Consider the following 13,345-nt stretch of genomic DNA (forward strand, 5'->3'; position numbering starts at 1 on the left):
TGGAGAGAGGTTTTGCTACTGCATCTGCCAGTTCTTTCGGGACCCTCAGATGTATTCCATTGGGTCCCATGGACTTGCACACCTTCAGGTTCCTCTGTGAACTCTTTGCCTGGGTGAGAAGATTGTTAGGTTTAAGGTGTAAGCTCACACTTGTTTAGACAAATACATGCCCATCCCTGGAGGATGAGCCTTTTTCAGGTTTTGTGTGCTTGCCCCTGTTGTAGCTTGATCTGGCTGAGCAGTAGGTTAGGATAGATAGCAATAAGCTGTTTGGAAAGTAGAGTGGCACAGTCAGATGAAGATTGGCACTAGTCTGATAAAACCAGTTCAAATGCCTGTTTAGAGAAACAAGGGAAGTAGTCGAGTACAGGAAGCTAAAGGCATGTGAGATCTCAAGTTTATTCCCTACGTGAACACTTGAGTTTGCACAGAAATGTCGGTACTGGAGTAACTGGTTGTTTGTTGGTTTATAATGCCAATACATTGATGATGTTGTTGTTCACTTGCAGCTGCGCTGAGAGCTTGCGCTGATGGAGGTGCCAATCGTCTCTATCACATCACGGAAGGAAGCCAGGAGAGGTATGTTAACAATAAACTTGAAATTATTGAAGTCCTCTCTTCTCAGTGAAAGTAAAATCTGCAGGGAGAGGATCTGTTTGGTTACTGAAGTAGGGCCTGCTCTGTGAGTGGCACTTTAATGAACTGTGGCAGGTAGTATAATATTTTTTCCACGTTTTTTAAAATTTTTATTCCCAGTTACCATTTTTAAAAACACACAGGTAGCCCGAAATAACTTTTATTCCTTAAGCCCACTGGTCTTTTTTCCTCTTGAAAGCTCTGCTCTCCGTCTGTCTTTATGCATCCGTCAGAGCTAGGCCTTTGATACAGCCTCTGAAAAAACTTGCTGTGCCCCTAGCAAGGGTTCACTAGGGGAACATCTGATGCCTCTCACCGAGAGCTGAAACAAGTATGCCCTCTTCATTCTTCTTGTGAGGCCTTAGAAGAAATGTGTTTTCTTTGCAAAATGAGATGGGTGATAAAATAGAAAGTCTCCTTTTCTGCCTGCATTAATTCTAAATTAGCATCAGGGCACCATACGTGACCAAACGCGAGCACAGAGGTGACCTATAAATGTATATCCTAGGGTAAGGAAATACGACTGAAAGTAGAAAATATCCTTGTTGTCAGTAATGGCAATTAAAATTGGAAAATATCCCAGGTTTCTGACTCAGGAGAGTTGATGGGTTGGGGTGTGATGCAAAATACTGCATTCAAGTGGTTTCTCATTTTTGTACTGAAACCACGGAACACTCTGTATTCTGAGGTTCCTAAGGATCCTTTGTGCTTGTCTTTAGGATTTCCAGTTATTTTGAGCAAGAATTCCTAAATATAAGTTTAGTAAAAGCAAATAAATTAATAAAGCTGAGTCCCAGGGCAAAGGAATGAGACAGGTATTTGTTAGAACTTACAAACTTATGAATGATTTTCTTCAAACAGCAAAATCCGGTACATATTTTGTGTTTCATCTCATGGCAAGCATATGACAGAGGCCAGGGGAAGCTTGGCTTCCTCCTGTCCTTCATCCCAAGACCAGAATTGGAGAGTTACAGTTTTAAAGTAAAGGTTAACTTAAAATTTCTTCCTTTGTCACCTGTGAGAGGTTTGATGGCTGAGATCTACAACTGCTAAAACCAAGACTAGACTCTGTCAGGCACTACTAGCTGTTGTAGGAGTATTCATTCTGTAATCTGCTGTTTCCCTTCTCCTCGTAGTTGCTAACAGAACCACACACAACTTAATCCTGAATTCCAACGTAAATCTGTTTGACTTGCAGCAAGCAGTTCTCTCTGGTAATGGTGATGCTTGCCAAAGAACAACATTTTAGAGCTTTCATTTTACCTTCTCCTGTAACCCATTCATCTCTTCTGATCTCCTTTATGTCTGGATTAAATAAATATAATTCAGGGGAAAATGAATGATTATACCTTGATTGAATAGTTCTTTCAATCTTAACATACTTGGCCCTTGGAGTATTCTTTTTCTCTATCTTTCTTCTTCTCATCTTAATTGCCTTGGGTAGGTATATTTTACCTTCAAAGTGATTCTTTTGAAACAAAAAGACCTGCATAATTTTGATTTTTGTCTTTAAAGAAATCATTCTGCTGGAAAGAATATTCATTTACTTCTCTGAAGTATTTTCCCTCAAATTCCCTGTCCAGTGTTACTAAAGAGCTCTCTGCTCAGACTCCACTGACATGCTAATCATTTTTTTTAATGCTGTCTTAACCTTCTCTTTAAAACTCTATTTTATTCAAAGCCCTGATATCTAATTGTGTTGTATCAAACCATAAAAACTGTAGTTCTTTAATTCTAGGGAGATTAGTATGTCCAAGAGATACACATAAAGAACTTTCGGTCCTGATTCTCAGTGACACCAAAGTGCCTGAGGAATCTTTCAGAGTGAGACTAAATTATAACATTCTGACAAAAGTACAGCTTGCAGTATGGAACTGTTACAGGGCTGTCTTCCTTTGGCGGTAAGTAAAGTAGTTGTTGTTTTGAAGAGTCCGTTTCCAAATCTTAGAAGAAGATAGGGCTAGAAATGACCTGAAGACATCCATCCTTCTTTCCTTTTGCTTCAGGCTGAAGCCAAACGTATCTGTTCCATTCCTGATGCATACCTCTCTAGCTGGTTCTTAAAAGTCTTCAGGTGGGAGCACCACCATGTCCAGCTTCCTCTGTTTTAGGCTAAAATGTACCATGCCCCCATCAGTTTCCTGGTTGCCTCATCTGTGTGTTGACTTGTTTCGGTTCTTGAGCAGTTCACCTGTTCCCATCAAGCAAAGGAAGCTCTCCCCTTCCTCCATAGCACTGTGACTTCAGGTCATGAGGTTTGTGTATGTAAGATATAACATGTCTTCATCTGTGTTTGTGGTGTCATTTGTATGATGTGTTTGGTTGGTTTTCATAGAATCACAGACTGGTTTGGGTTGGAAGGGACCTTGAAGATCACCTGGTTCCAACCCCTCTGCCATGGGCAGGGACACCTTCCACTAGACCAGGTTGCCCTTGAGCTTCACATCCCCCCCAGCCCCTCTCTGTTGGGGAGAACAAGGTCCAGCATGGCACCCCTCCTGGTCGGCTCCTCTGTCACTTGGATAAGGAAGTTGTCATCGACGTATTCTAGGAATCTCCTGGCTTTCTTGTGCCCTGTCATGTTGTCCCTCCAACAGATATCGGGGTGGTTGAAGCCCCCATGAGGACCAGGGTATGTGAACGTGAGGCTGTTGCTATCTGTCTGTAGAGGGCCTCATCCACTCGCTCATCCTGTCCAAACTTTTCCCCTAAGTTTCTGTAAAAACTAGCTCAACAAACATGAATTGCAATTATTCTTATTTAAAAGCAAACGAACCCAAGAAAACCTTCATGTTTGTAACTAGGGATAAGGAGAAATAATGCTGGGGATTGTTTTTTCAATGATGTGTTAAAACAAATTACTTTTAGAGCAGGAGGGGTAGGAAAAGTAACCAAAAGGGCAGGATAACTTTTCCTCAGAGAGCCCATCTTTGGGAGCTGTCAGTCCTGGGGACAGAGGAAAGGCCGGAGGGAAGAAGGGACGGACTCCCATGCTCTGTTGCTTTTCTCTACAGCCCAGAAAGGTTATTTTCATTAGACTGTGCTTTTTCTTTGTTATCATCAGTTCCCATTTAGAAATAAGGATTATAGCTAAGCTGTTCTTGATTGTTAAACATTTGCAGCTGATCAAAGTTATCAGAGTTAAAGGTGAATAACTGATCTTTATGGGTTTGTTTTTTTTCCCTGCCTTACTCTGTCTGCCTTGCCTTTCCTGTTGTTTCCTTGAATCACTGTAAAGCAGTTACCCACTTCAGCGTTAGGTTCTTCCTTATCTGTATCACACAACAGCAACTTCTTTCTCAACACATTCTGATTCAATCTCAAGGCATCGATTAACCTGGGTGTCACTGGCTTTGGGGTGTATGAAGGTGAAGATGCATCGAAAACTATCATCGTATTGGCACCTGTAAAAACAATCATTAGTACTTGTTTCTCAGATGCTATTTTCCAGAGAGATGTCAAATCCATCGTGTATACAGGTTTTGCACTATTAAGAGCTTCAGGACAAAGGGGGGAGCAGTGGGCTCTATAAGAGGAAGGATAATCCTATCGTGAAAAACACCGGCTTTCTGGGGTTCTGTAGTGTTTCAGTACATCAGACTCACTGTATGGCATGAGGTGGGTTGCCTACAATCACTAGGAACAATAAGCCATTGAGTCAGAAGGAATCAAGGGGATTGGTTTGCAAGGTGATGTCACTTTTTTAACTTGGATTTAACAAACTCTTTTTATGTCCCAGGCTTTGTGTTGAAAAGCTAAAGTGGAAAATAGAAGCCTTAATTCTACAGCGTTTATAGCTTACACTTACTGAGTATTATACTTGCAAGTGCCAATGAGTAAATTTAGACGTATCACAAACTTTTCAATACCGACTACTCCTGAGGAGTTTCTTGTCCTTCACTTGCCTGGAAATGCTTTCCAGGGTTAGTCGCTCCATCACCTTCCCAGCGATTGAGATGAGGCTGAGCAGTTTGCCGTTCTCAGAGTCTTCCTTCTTGTCATGACTGTCTTGAAGAAGGGCATTTCCTTTCCTCCAGTCTTGGGGGACTTCTGCCAGACGCGATGGTTGGTCAAAGATTATCAAGAGCGGCCCTGCAGTGACATCGGCCAGCTCTTGCAGCACTCGTATGTGCATCTCATCTGGTTGCATGGACTTATATGTCTGTTTTGCACAAGTATTCCCTGACCTGATCCTCTTCCACCAAGGGTACATCTTCCGTGCTCCAGTCTTTCTCCCTGGTCTCTGGTGCCTGGGATTCCTGGAGGCTGATCTTGCTGGTAAAGGTGGCATTCAGTACCTCAGCCTTTTCCATGTTCTGTGTAACCGGGTCCCCTGTTTTATTCAGCAGCGGGCCCACATTTTTCCTAGTCTTCCTTTCGTCACCTCTGTACATAGAGAAGCCCTTCTTGTCTTTGACATCCCTGGCCAGATTCAATTCCATTTGGGCTTAGCTTGCCTAACTTCATCTATCCCCAGGCTGAGCTCCATGCACTCCAGCTCTCACATAAAGGGCAACTCCTTCTTCATCATCTTCCCATCCTGTCCTTCCTGAAGAGCCTGCATCCCCTCACTGCAACACTTCATCCATGCTTCCATGATCCCAACAAGATTGTAACTCTACAACTGCACACAGATCTCTATCTTGTCATGTTTTTCCCCATGCTTCATGCATTCTCCAAGGTTTTACCTTGCCTCAAAAGTTTGAAAAGGTAGCAATAGGCTTAACCTTTGAATAGGAAAACCAAGCTGGTGTAACTTCCGTAAGGAATAGTAGTCGTGTATTTGCTTGTGTAAAAGGTGGAAAGATAACTCAGAGTGGAATTGTCTGTATATTTTGATGGCTTCATGTGTGCATTTTGGCAATCAGTGAGGGTAAGTAGTGCCAACTGACCAGCTGTCCTGGCTTCCTTTGTTGGCTTGTGCAATCAGCTTGTTATAACTAACACCAAATTTGCCTAATCTTAGAAACCACTGCCTCCAATGTGAAGAGCATGAAAGAAGAAACAGCAGGGCAACAGCTAGCAATACCCATATGTAAAATGGCAATATTGTCTTGTTTCCTGAAAGCCTTCTCCTCATGGAAAAGTGTGTCCCTAATAGGATTATAGAGTGAGAAATCCATATATACTTCACTGTGTTCCACATTGAATTAGAAATAGGGTACTTATGAAGGTAATTAGCTATCGATGTAGCTTAATGTAGGGTTGAGAGAAATTATTTGCTTGAACTCTTCAGATTATAGTGGATTTTTTTTTTTAAGATATCTTATATTCAGGCAAAATTTAGGGTACTGTTGCAGAAAACACTGAATGAGTTTTTCTGAGTATAAAGTTGTACTAGAAAGGTACAATGGTGTTTTCTTGTCTTTAAAATCTATCATATGTTTTGGGGAGGGTGTGAGAGTTATAAATGTGAAGCTTTTGCTTTATTAATATTGACATAAGGATATGTTTCAGTATTTTTTTTTTTTTAAAGAATACCACTGAAACTGTGAGGTCAAAGCTATTTGAAATGGCTTTCCTGTTGCTGCTGGTGGTGAAGAGTTCTTTGAATTCAGGGATTACAGTCTGAAAGCCAAGAAAGTTGAAAGCTGAGGGAGTGCTTTATTTGTTAAATGGCCTAAGGAAATCTTTTACATCAGACATTTTTGCCTGACCTAAAAACTGCAGCAGTGTTTAAAGATCAGATTCAGGATCTTGAGTTTATCCTGGTGAATTCTGCAGGAGTGTTCAGAAAACCCATCCCTATCCACACTCAGCTCCTTTAGGAGCCACCTGACTTGGGATCCACTTTTAAACCCTAGCTTACTTTAGCAAACTGACAGGCATAAACACATTTCAGAAAACCAAAGCGACTTCTCTCTCACTGTTTGGAAAGATGAGGGTGTTTGCTTCAGGTAGTGTAGATGAGAAATTCCCAAGATACGTTTAGATCATCTAGTGTAGGTTTTGGCTTTTTAAAATTTCTATCTTCAATTTAATTACTTACACTCAATTACATTTTCAGATAAATTTTTATTCCATGCACTGTAAGTTGAATCCAAAGTTTGTTTCTGAAATAATGAAGAGTTGAGATATTAAGAGATACTCATAGATTCATTCCTCAATTTGAACCAAGATTATCTTTCTGTACTGGGATGCGTTTCCTGAAAGTACCACGGCAATAACATCACTTGGCTTATCAGGCTTATTGGGTCCCAGAATCAAACGCTCACAGAAATGGAGCGTTGAAAATCAGTGGTGCTGTTATTTACTGATGGGTTCCTCTTTATATTAAACAGCAGTATAAAGCCAGACCAGGAGTATGTGTTCTGCAGTTACTGACTAAATCACCGTAGTGTTTATTTCTATTCAGTCGTCAGATAGTATAGAAGAAAAATCTGGGAGTTACGTAGCCATAGTTCAGATTCACTTGAGAATTTTAGGAGGGGCAGTAGTACTGTGTTTTGCAAATCACACAAAGTGGAGCTGTGTTCTGAGGGAGACACCAGCAACCAGAGGTAAAAGCTGTTTTACAGATAGGTTTACTTGGAGGTGATTCTAATTGTAGTTAATACTGTATTCCATAAACTGTAACAGAAAATGTACAAGGGCTTTTCCACCATCCCCTCAACCTGAAAATCAAACAGCAGGTTATCATCTCATTTAAGAAAAAAATTAAAAAGGCACATGGGCTTACAAATATTAGCAGAATTTAGTCAGTCTATGTTGAATTTTTGTTGCTTTTGCTAGTTGGGATGGAAATTGTACAATAATTGTAATATTTATAACTAATAATGATGGGAGGTGACGGTGTTGCCCATTGTGACTCCAGGAAGTTAGATCTCTGTTAGAAAGAAGGTTTTGTCTCATCACACTTTACAGAAGCTGTGACGGGGCTAGCTGTTCCTCCCTGACGTACGTGTGTGTGTACGGGCACATGCGTGCCTTGTTTCATGGGACACTAAAAGTAAGTTACTGCCTTAGTACAGGATCACGCTTTCTTTAAGGAAGAGTAAAGAGGAAAAGCACTCTTGGGTAGAAATTTTGGATATGATTCAGAAGTGGCAGAGGTAGATGTACCAGCTTTCATCTAAAGTAAGAGTGAGAGTATGGTCTACTGGTTAAACTGGGAATCAAGACCTTTTGTTGTTCCCATTTTGCTCAAAGTCATCCAGTGAGCTACCAAATAATCTCATATTCTCAGTCAGTCACCTTTAAAATGCCTTAAGAAGAGCTAAAATGCTGTCTTTGTTCACGTGGTCTCATCAGAGTTTCTGATAGTTCCTTGTTAAAAGCTGAGCCTGTAGCAGTGCCAGATATCATTCCTCCTGAAGTCACTAATAAGGGATAGTAAGCCCTAGGTGGAGGTAGACTTGGTGTCCGTTAGCACTCCAGTTACCTGCACATTTTGGCATACATCCACAGATTTTCTTTTTCTTTTTTGATACAAGACATTCAAAGATGGCATTAGGACCCTGTTGTTTCAGCCACCTCAACAGACCCAAGTGTGAGACTTGTCTTTGCTGGAATTATACCTATCTTCATAGAATCCCAGAATGGTTTGGGTTGGAAGGGACCTTAAAGACCATCGAGTTCCAACCCCCCTGCCATGGGCAGGGACACCTTCCACTAGGCTGCTCCAAACCTCATCCAGCCTGGCCTTAATCTTAAGGAGTAGATGGGAAGGACTAGGGCAAAAGTCTGGGGAGATGGAGTGATGGGCAAATACAAAACAGATGGACACTTCAACTTAGAAACCGGGTCTCTTGGCTGCCAGTGAGGTGCTCTGCCCATAGAACTGTGCTGTCCCAGTAGGAGCACCATAAGCCAAGTTCTAATTGCCATCCAGGAAAATAAAGGGTCACGATTTGTCCAGAACAGTAGTTCTGGAAAAAACAGGGGAAAAAATGTGGCTAAGAAAAGGAGAGTATAGGGACACTTTCAGTTAATCCCAGGTCTCTCAATCAGAGGGTTTGTATTGCTTCAGCTTCTTCTTCAAATGGCTGTATCTGTGCCCCTGGTGTACTGTAAGTAGAGGGATGTCATCGCCATCTGGGTGATTTCTGGCTTTATGACATGGTAAAAATCATTTATGGCCACCCTGATGCTGGAAGTTAGGACTTCGTAGTGATAAAATATCTGCTCATTGAGTCACCACTGGAAAAATTAGCTTGGAAAAGAGTCCTGAGCTGGCCTCAGAACACTCTGCACTTTATAGTGTTTCGGTTCATCGTGCCTAAGGAGTCATTCTCGGGATCCAGGGAAAGCTGGCTCTGGTGCGTTGGGGTGAAGTGTATGCCTGTGTTTCTTTTGGATCTCTGAATATCAATAGAAATGAAGGATTAGGCAGGCAATGCTTGCTTTTATGGAGCAATACTTTTTACAGGTGTTGGGGGCGGGCTGGAGGGGTAGGAGTTTTCCTGTGTTTGAAACAAAGCAAAACCAGAAAGCTCTTACAAGCCTCGAACCAGGCTGGGTCTTTGCTGCAATAATACTGGTCATGTAAAATTTAAAATACCAACGTTATATGGAACATGGCAAGAGAGATCTTAGATTTCAAAGACACTCTGCTGAGAGTTAGAAGAACGCCAAGATCAGCATTCAGCCTGGGAGCACAGAAATCTGTGCTATCAGTGCCTTAAAATGAATGTTAATAAATGACCTCGACCTTCACTGGTCTGCACTGTTGCCCTTCGGCGATTTTGGGAAGGATTACTGGTGCTATGGCACCTGCTCACTTTTTTGGCTTTTTTTTTTTTTTCATAGTCTGGATAGTTCCTGAAAAGTGTGGGTATTGCCCCTTCCAGGTGACTTCACATTACAGAATATTGCATAATGGGGCTGAACGCAAATAACACCTGTAGATAAATTATTCAGATTATTTTTTGCTGCCTCTAAAATGCTCTTTCAGTAAACTTATTAGTGATTGTTGGAGCGTAAACATATTCTGGATGTTTATTTCTTGGGTTTTTTCCTATTCTCTTCCTTCAGTAGACTCAACTCTCTTTTTATTACAAATATGTGAAAGCTGGAGGTTCTGACTTTTAACAATTTGCATTCAAATGGGCACTTTTATTTTGAGAACAGATGATTGTATACTTCAAATCTGTTTAGTGTTAGTGAAGCCAGTAGCTTGTGAATGGGGCACTTTTTGCATTATAGAATATAATGAGAAGTAAAACTTTAAAATATAAATTCATTTATCTTTAAACTATTTTTCCTAGCACTTCTGCTAGAATTTGGTTTTAAATCTAATTGTATTCCAAGAGCCTTACCATTTCACAAATGGCCTCTTTCAGCTTTTCATTTTAAAATGTTTTGTGTCGCCGTTGTTTTCACAGAAAGTGCTGCCAAAAACAAGGAGCTGTGGTTTCAAACTTACCAAGGCTACTTATTACAGCTGACAAATGAGAATAGTTAACAAGTTAACAATTTAGGGGGATGTGGTGTGATGGCTTCTACCTTGTCAAGTGATGAAAGTACTCTGTACCTCTTCTGACAAGGACAAGCCGTGGAGCAAAGACTGCAGAACCAGCTGCAACGCCAACCCCATGGAGGGTTGAGCATCAATTAAGTGGTTGGACTAGGTAAGGTTGCCAGGCAGCTCTACAGATTCCATAATTGAAGACATAAGGGTTAATCCTTGGCAGAATGTTAAAGCCCTGAGACCTCACACAGCCAGCTTTGTTGTGGCAGCAGAAATAGCTTACTCAAGCTTGTGGATAATGTGTACAGTGGTACCTCCAAAGCTGCTCTTGGATGCGTTTCTGTTCAGAGAAACTCTAATCTTCTTCAGCTTGCAGTCCTGGGTGTTCACAGTCCTCTGCAGGCAACATCCTACCTGCCTTCTTTAGGTACCAGTCTGGGGTTTATTTTCATAAAATGGGAGAGAAAAAGTCTTCTGATGCCTTGATTTAGTTGTATTTTCTTTTTTTAAAAAAAAAAAAAAATTTACTGGCTCTGTCTTATATGAAGACTTTATTTTTTTAAAGTTTTAGGTAATTTACCTGAAGGCCATAGTGAATATAGAGAAATATAGAGAATTCTGGGTTTTGAGTAGGGGAAGAAAGAACTTTTTGAATAACAAGTGAAAATACAGAGGGCAGCGATGTTAAAAGATTGGAAGGCAGTTGGAAATGGCATGAGCTACACAGAAGTATCTTGCCTACTCATCCCAAATAATTGAGCAGAACAATGTCTGATCGTGTGGCTGGGTGTGAAACTGCTCAGGTAGGTGGGATCCAAGGTTACGGCATGTCTTAAAACAAATGGAGATGCATGAAGGTCTTATGATGCTTCTTTGCCTGGTTGGACATTCCGCACGGGCAAGTCTAGAGTCTCTCTGCAAACTGGTTTTGGTGTCTCTGCAGAACTCTGGACCAGTATCAGCACATCACTCAGCTCTGGCTCATTAGCCCAGCTGAGAAATTTGAGAGTGTTTGGGCTGAAACATGCAGTAAAGTAGTAGGATGGCTGCTGATACAAGAGGGAGCGTGTTCTGTATGCCGTAGGCTATCCCTTGACTCGCAAATGTTTTCCACCTCAGTACCTTGTTGTAAGCACTCGTGTACATATAAGCACCTCAAGAACAGGTTAGCACTACAAAGATAGGCCTAGAAGAGTGAATGCCAGAGAGAAGAGATCAGTAGATGATGAGCTAGGTGACAATTTTCAGAATACCACCAAAATACCTGTCTGGTGTGAGACACTCTGATCATGAACACATTCAGAATAAAATACATCTACCTTGCACTAACTCTTTTTAGCTCAAGTACATACAGGTACTGTATAAAGAAAGTACTGAAATGGACTCAAGAAGAGATGCTTTCAAGTCATAAGCTCACAGCTTTTATTGGGTTTGGACTGATGTCCTGGTTTATTCCTCTGAGTAGCAATGAGTATTGAGTTAAATCGACTGCAAAATAAAAAAGGTCAAACAAATAATACTTGAGAACAAATACAGCTCACCATGATTAAAATTCATTTTTTATTCTAGAGGGAGAAAAACCAAATCAGAACTGACCAGTGGCTATCTCTGTGTGCACGCTACATGCAGATTCTCCTAGAAATTAAGTTCTGGAGTTGTTTAGGATTTTGAAATGCACTTGGTGAATGAGGGTAAACTAAGATTCCATGCAGCTTCAGTAGAGCTTTTAACACAGGTTTTAGTTTTAGGGTTTTTTTTTTTTTCTTTTTAGTGTTACTCAGTTTTTCTTTTTTAATGTCACAACATAGGAATAGATAAGTGCCTGCCAAATAGGGACTCAGATCACCTTTTCTACAGATTTAGGATCTTCTTAATTGGGAAGGGATTAAGGTCTAGATGTCTAAGTAATTACACTTTCTCTATACACTGTCCTGTATTCTTGCAGTGTAATAAATGCTTTACTGAATGCCTTACTTCTCCATGGTGATTGCAAGCAGGGAAACTGCCACGGCTGGGTCTCATATTTTCAGCAACCTGGTAGTGTTCCAGCCCTGGAACAGGTTGCCCAGAGAAGCTGTGGATGCCCCATCCCTGGAAGTGTTCAAGGCCAGGCTGGATGAGGCTTGGAGCAACCTGGTCTAGTGGAAGGTGTCCCTGCCCATGGCAGGGGGGTTGGAACTCAATGGTCTTTAAGGTCCCTTCCTACCCAAACCACTCTGTGATTCTATCAAATAGATGGAGCAGGAGTGAGACTCTCGCTGCTACTTTGTCAGTAAGCAGTTCTTCCAGAGATTGGACATAATCCATTTTAATACCTTGTGCTTTAAAAAAAAGACAACAACAACAAAAACACCAAGAACACCACAAAGAAACCCCAAATCACTCCACAACTTTTAGCTGTGTAAATTATTTGAGCATCTATGACACTAATTTCAGATTTGAGGCAAGCATTGGTGATAGTTGGAAATTGGTACTGCTTATTGTATTTGGAGTCAACAGAGCGATCGAAAATATTTAGAATACTGTTGGCAAGCTGCAACACCAGCAGTGAAATTCATCCTATAGCAATATATTGTTCTTGGAGCAGTAACTCCCGAGGCATATCCCACATACACATGCTGCTTGACTCTCAGACTGCCTGGACTTCCCTGGTTGTTAAGAAACTCCAGCTGGAATGTGTGTTCTGTCCTTTGACATAAGGCTGAGTGGCCCATTCGAGGTAACCACATCATGTGGCTAATGGGAATGTGTAGATAAGAAGCTTTGGATCATAGTGCACATGTGCATGTGGTTTTCTCTGTATTTCCTCCAGTGTGTCTTTCAGTATTTTGATCTCTCTGTAAAAGGTGTCTGGCGTGTAAAAAGAACAGAGGCATTAAATAATTGTATTTATTCCTTCGTTTATTCATTATAAGCATTGTGGATAGAGTGACTGGCTAAGTGAAGGCAGTATTAAGGATTTGCAGCTTGAGACTGGATTATCCGGTTAGTGTGGAGAGAGCTAATAGGATATCAGGGAATAAGATTGATAAGGGTCAGCATGTTAGAAAAGGTGTATTTTTAAAGTGCTTGATGTACGAAACAATGACGCAGTGGGGAGCAGTGGCGGTGGATAAAAGGCTGTGTCTTTGGACTTCCTCTGTCGTTCTCTCCAGTGTAAAAGAGGGACTGGCATTCAGGTGTAGCTCAAAATAGATCATATGAGGGTAGTAGGATTTTTAGGTTGGGTTTTTTTCCCTTTTTTTATTCTTTTTAAGCACGTGAGTGGGTAGTAGTGATTTTTTTTTTATTATTATTATT

At 41.1% G+C, this 13,345-nt stretch overlaps 1 protein-coding gene across 1 annotated transcript in view; it reads left to right on the top strand.

The window, feature by feature from the left end:
* Positions 1-509: 509 nt before the first annotated feature.
* Positions 510-13,345, top strand: part of TPK1 (thiamin pyrophosphokinase 1) — a gene marked incomplete at both ends in the record, with an annotated part of 57,456 nt that continues 44,620 nt past the window's right edge. The window contains one exon of the mRNA XM_010146731.1: positions 510-579. Coding sequence (XP_010145033.1) covers positions 510-579 — 70 coding nt within the window. The remainder of the gene's footprint in view (positions 580-13,345) is intronic.

This window comes from Eurypyga helias, unplaced genomic scaffold (genome assembly GCF_000690775.1).
Source record: "Eurypyga helias isolate BGI_N326 unplaced genomic scaffold, ASM69077v1 scaffold11492, whole genome shotgun sequence".
NCBI classification, from domain to species: Eukaryota; Metazoa; Chordata; class Aves; order Eurypygiformes; family Eurypygidae; genus Eurypyga; species Eurypyga helias.